General features: G+C 45.5%; 1 protein-coding gene across 1 annotated transcript; it reads left to right on the top strand.

Moving 5' to 3' along the window:
* Window positions 1-2,333: 2,333 nt before the first annotated feature.
* LOC110229139 lies at window positions 2,334-2,705 on the top strand (the record flags this gene model as incomplete). Its single annotated transcript, XM_021028327.1, has 1 exon — window positions 2,334-2,705. A coding segment is annotated over one exon (372 nt), but the record flags the coding sequence as incomplete, so codon positions are not given.
* Window positions 2,706-5,805: the final 3,100 nt, after the last annotated feature.

A 5,805-nucleotide genomic window follows, 5' to 3' on the forward strand; every position in this document is an offset into this window, starting at 1 on the left:
TTCAGCAGAGAACCACTTAAGAATTTGGTTCGTAGGAAGAGGGACAAGTCGTCCCGTAGTGACTCGCCTCCGCGAAGGGAGAAATCAAGGGCCCGGACTGACCGTTCACCTCGATCATCCCCTCCTACTGAACCAATGGGTCCTCCCCGACCTGTTGACATGTCTTCTTCTGCCCAGCCCGAGAGCGAAAAGACTGTTCGGAGTGCATCCCCTAAAAAGGGAGATTCTGAATCTCAAGATGCTTCCTCGAGGTTAAAGCCTGCTCTTGTCCCTCAAGTCAAATCGCTTTCAGGTTTGGTAACTTACACATACTTAAACGTTTTTGTCTCTATTAAGATTCCAATTTTTACAACTCTTCCTTCTTCGCAGCTATGGAGAAAGAAGGCAGCGTCTTCCGATGCTTCAAGACCCGATCGGGTTCGATCTTGCCAGACTTCAACAAGTGGCGCCCTGCGATTCGTGAACGCTATTTGCTTCACGCTCATCATTCATCTCGGGTTAGTTCCGTTTTTTTTTTGTTGTTTTTTTTATGTATTGCCATTCTTCAAACTGACTCGCCATCCCGGGTTTATATATAATGCCAGGCTCACAGCGAACTCAACGACATGATTGAACATTACGAAGGGTTGGTCATTGGATGGGAGAAGGAGATTGACATGTGGAAGAAGAAATTCTCAGCTCTTGAGGCTGAACTCAGTTCTTCTGCCGGCTCCAAGCACGATCTGGAGGACAAGGTTGACAGTTTAACATCCGAGCTTGCACAGATAAAGGGGGAGCTGCAAGACCAGTATGACCGGAATTACAAACTACAGGATGAACTTTCTGGTGTTCAGGGTAACTCCATGAATCCGAATCAACCGCCGATACCCTAAACAACCAACTTATCGAGCTTAACGCGAAGTACAAGGCGTTAGCCAAGTTGCGTGAATCCGAGTTGGCAAGGTCAGCATCGAAAGCCAGAAAAGATGTTAAGGGACGCGGGATGGAGTTGATCCAGGGGGCCATCCGCTTCATTACAAACCGAGAAGGCTAGGTCAGATCTGGAATCAGACGTCAAGGAGCACGAGAGCAATTTGATTCTGTTGGACCAAATCCATGATGCAGATTTCTCCGAGGTGCAAGAGAGGGCTGAACTGTCGACCAATCTTTCTGAAAAGCGGAGTCGTTTGGCAGCTCTTCCCGCTTCGACTTTCAACCCGCAGGACTTTGAGGAATTCTTCACAGAATCTCCTCCTATAAGTGAATCGGGTCTAGATTGGGCAGGTAACTTTTGGCTCTTGATACTCATTACCTTTTCTTACCTTGTACCTTTGATTGACTGGAATTATTTTTTCTAGGCTCAAGTGAGACGGAAGACGTTGTCCCACCCGAAGTTCCTGCGGTGCCGGAGGTCACTCCGGAGGATGGTTGTACCGCGGAGGGTGGTCAGGGAGCTTCATCTGATCAAGCGCCAATTAAGGAGGCGAGTGAAACTTTGACAGCTGAGCCGGAGTCCGAAGTGGAGGTCGATCCGTAGTGGCTGTGTCCACTTTAAACTGGGGATTGTCCCATTTAGTTTAAACTTAATTTCGAACTTATTTTTTGCCTGAGGAGGCTCTAATATTTCTTTTGAACAAGATATTTGCCTGAGGAGGCTTTTAAACCTTTCTAGGTTATGACCCAAGGGGGTTTGGTTAAAATTATGTGCGGGTTTGCAAAGTCCGCTTTTAACCCTTTGTGGCCTTGTGGTTATGCTTTCGAGATTTTTAGGCTGATCAGACCTTTCTCTTTAGAATGCGAGAACTGAGCTCGGCTTAAAGCGAGTTCCCCACTTCGGGTTTAATCAACTCGATAAATTTATTGGGCTTGGGCCTTAGAAACTTTTGTAGTTAATGCGACGGTTGCTCTTTCCCTTCTTATTTCTTAAAAGTAGGAAAAACGGCTCGTCTTTAATGCAAAAGCTACCTTTTCTTTATTTCCAAAAATGGTTTAAACCACTCGGGCACACTACCATTATTGGTTTTATGGTTCCAAGACAAACCCTAAACCATTATAAATAAAGGCTTACCTACCTCTAAGCTTTCTTTAGATACGATTTTAGAATCTTACTTGAGAAATATTACGAGAATGGAAAACGAAAAAGTAGCCCCCATTGATCCCGGCAGCCCACTCTTCTTGTCCGGCGACGGCTTTGAACCGGCCGGCGTTCTTTTCCCTCACACCGTCTTTCACTTTCCTTCGAAGGAGAAGAAAGAGGCTTGCGACTTTATTGACAAGGTTTATATCTGTCTTCTTTGATTAAAAACTTTTTGTTTCATCTTATTAATTCATCTTTATGCTAGGTTGCCGACAAACACCGTCGCTTGTGTGAAGAGAGGCAGCGGCTGGGCCTCAAAAGGCAAACGCTCGAGGCTCGCATCGCTCGGGTGGAGAGGAAGATACGGGCTTTGGAAAGTGCTCCCTTTCAATGGGAATGGCGGAACTTCGATTCTGTTGCTGAGATCCCGAAGATGCTTCGGATGTATCTCCGTGCTAGAGGAGTTCCGGGTCCTGTGAATGCTCCGGTCCATACCGTTCCATCTGATAGCGAGGAAGAAGACGAGGAGGAGGCCAGCACCTGTCGGAAACGCGTTCGGGACCATCCCGAAGTGGATGCCAAGAACAAGGCGTCCACTTCGAAGACTAAACCGGCGATGAAGGAGCCTATTCCTGAGCCTCTTCCATAAATGTTCTCTAACTTCTTCACTTATTTTGAACTCGTAATGGGCTTCGGCCCCTTTTTACTTATGGAAACATTTGCAATTTTCCTTACTTTTCAAATATTCTCGGAGATGCGTCTTTTAATGCAGGATCTGTTCGAGGGCATAAATCTCTCCGCGAATCACTCCATTCCTAGGATAGAATCCGCAGCTTGCTAGGGATATGACGTTCCCATAAATTATAGTCTCAATTTCCCTTTACTCCTCACCATTCTTTTCATTTTAGTAGGTATGAAGTTCAATCTTCGCTGTTCAGAATCTATGCCCGACTTCTCCAGAATCGGAATGATAAACGAAGATGTTCCAAATGAGCCAAGCAGGCAGCCTCCTCCACTTCGCGGCTTCTTAAGATCTCAGATCCGAGCCCCATGTGCTTTGATCAGGGATCTCCCAATCAGAGACCAAGGAACAGCGATGGTGTTCATAGAGGCACTCGCGCTTCAACACCGGAAGCTTATGTTGGAAAAGAGGAGACTCCGGAAGAGGATTAACCGGATGCAACGCAGGCTTACTACGGTGTCAAGAAATCTTCACATCCTTGAATCTCACCCCGGAGAGTGGATTGAGCTTGGAATCTCTGACTTTGCTCGAATTCCGGACTGCATGATGCCAATTCTCGATCTTGCTGGTCAAGGAGTTGAAGTGTTCTGTTCGTCAACAAGATTTTCATAGTCCGAAGTGTACGATGAGGGACATTCCATCTTTTGAATAAACGCTCTATTTCCAATCTCTTGTATGTTCGCATAGCCGATCCTTTATTTGCTTCACTTGTTCGCACAGTCGACCCTTTTTCCTTTAATAAAGAAATAAAACAAAATTTTTATTAATAGCTGAACTCGTTTCCGAGCTGCCTACGTACCCATTTCGGGATCAAGCCACACCGTAGTTCATGTACATAAACAATGCATGTAGCTTTAAGCGTAAAACTTCTTTAGGTTGATCACATTCCAAGGTCGCTTGACTGGATTGTCTTCTAAGTCTTTCAACCTATAAACACCGTTCCGAACCACTTCGGTAATAATGTAAGGTCCTTCCCAATTAATACCGAGTTTACCGGCAACTTCTTCTTTTTTGTTGTCGAAGACGCGCCTTAATACATAATTTCCCACGAAGAACGGCCTACTTTTAACCTTAGAATTGTAATACCGGGCTGCTGCCTGCTGGTAATTCTGGATCCGAATCAAAGCTTGATCACGCCTTTCATTTATGGTATCTAGTGAATCATTAAGCATTGCTGAATTTTCTTCCTCATTTAACGGTGCTTCTGTTCGGCGAAGTCCGGGCACATTGAGTTCAGCTGGTACTACCGCCTCCATGCCATAAACCAAAGAGAATGGAGTTTCTCCTGTAGGTCGCCTAGGGGTTGTGCGATAGGCCCATAGGACGGGTTGGAGTTCTTCATACCATCCTCCCTTTAGATGATTTAAGCGTTTCTTGAGATTGCTCAATATCGTCTTGTTCGCGGCTTCAGCTTGACCGTTTCCTTGCGGATATCGTGGAGTTGAATAACTAACTTTGATTCCCCAGTCCGCACAAAAGGCATCAAACTCGTGTGAAATGAATTGTGGTCCATTATCAGTGACTATTTCGTACGGGACTCCATGTCGACATATAATGTTTTTCCAAATAAAGGTCTTCACCGCCGAATCCTTGATACCAACATACGCCTCAGCTTCAATCCATTTCGAAAAGTAGTCCGTAAGGACTAAAAGGTATTGTACACCTCGAGTTGATTTGTGCAATGGTCCAATGATGTCCATTGACCACCTCATAAACGGGTATGGGGCGGAAATGGAGGAGAATAATTCCGACGGTTGATGGATCAATGGTGCATGGAGTTGGCAGCGCTTGCATCTTTGGGCGAACTTAACACAATCTGTGATCATAGTGGGCCAATAATATCCCATTCTTTTAACTTTAAAAGCCATAGCCCTTCCTGATGAATGACTCCCACATAATCCTTCGTGCACTTCACTCATAACGATTTCGACTTCGGGCCCAAAAATGCATAATAGGTAAGGGTCACTGACACCTCGTCTATACAATGTGTCTTTTGACAGACAAAATTTCGCGCTAACGATTCTCATTTTTCTGGCCTGCCATTTATTCTTTGGGAGCTCGCCTGTCATAATGTAGTGCTTTATTGGCTCCCTCCAGTCAGCCCCCCAGTCTTTAGCCGGAATTTGGTCGACCTTGTGAAATACTCGTGGCTCCGGTTCGGGATGTTCGTTTGGTTCAAGAACATTCTCCTCGATTAACGGCTCGGTTTCTAATATCGTTTCTGGAATCACATCTTCTGCTAAGAGAACGGGTTCCTTGTCAGATGTGTTGGATCCCCTTGACTTTCTTCGTTGCTGGGTGGAGGTTCGATCTCTGGTTCGCCACGGTCACGTGCCGCTGCTCGAGACCTTGTAACGACGAGGGTTCCCTTGTTGTCCTGAATGCTTCGCTCCGAAATGCATTCCACTGGAATAACTCTTTTCAACTCAGGATCTGATGTTGACGCTAATGCGGCAAGTGCATCCGCAGTTGTATTCTCCCCCCGAGGTATGCGGATTAATTCGAATTTCGAGAAATTTTTAGATAGATCCTTCACCACTTCGAGGTACGCTTCCATTCTTGAATCCTTGGCTTCATAGTCTCCATTAAACTGGTTAACTACTAATTGCGAATCGCAATAAGCCAATATTTCCTTAGCACCAACTTCTTGTGCCAATCGAAGTCCGGCAATCAGGGCTTCGTATTCTGCCTCGTTGTTGGAGGCATTGAATAACAATCGGAATGATTGTTTTAGAATTTCTGATGTTGGAGACTCCAACTTGATTCCCACTCCGGATCCTTGTTTTGTTGAAGACCCATCTACGTGTAATTTCCAAGTTTGGTTCTCCGGTTGTTCTATTGTTCCAGGTATTGGTAGTTCGGTCAGGAAGTCTGCTAAGACCTGAGCCTTCATACTGATCCGGCTTTTGAACTCTATGTCGTACTCGCTTAATTCCACCGCCCATTTCGCCAAACGTCCGGACTGACTTGGACTATGAAGTATTGTTCGGAGTGGTTGGTTGGTTAA

Source organism: Arabidopsis lyrata (genome assembly GCF_000004255.2).
Source record: "Arabidopsis lyrata subsp. lyrata unplaced genomic scaffold ARALYscaffold_8, whole genome shotgun sequence".
In the NCBI taxonomy this organism is placed as follows: Eukaryota; Viridiplantae; Streptophyta; class Magnoliopsida; order Brassicales; family Brassicaceae; genus Arabidopsis; species Arabidopsis lyrata.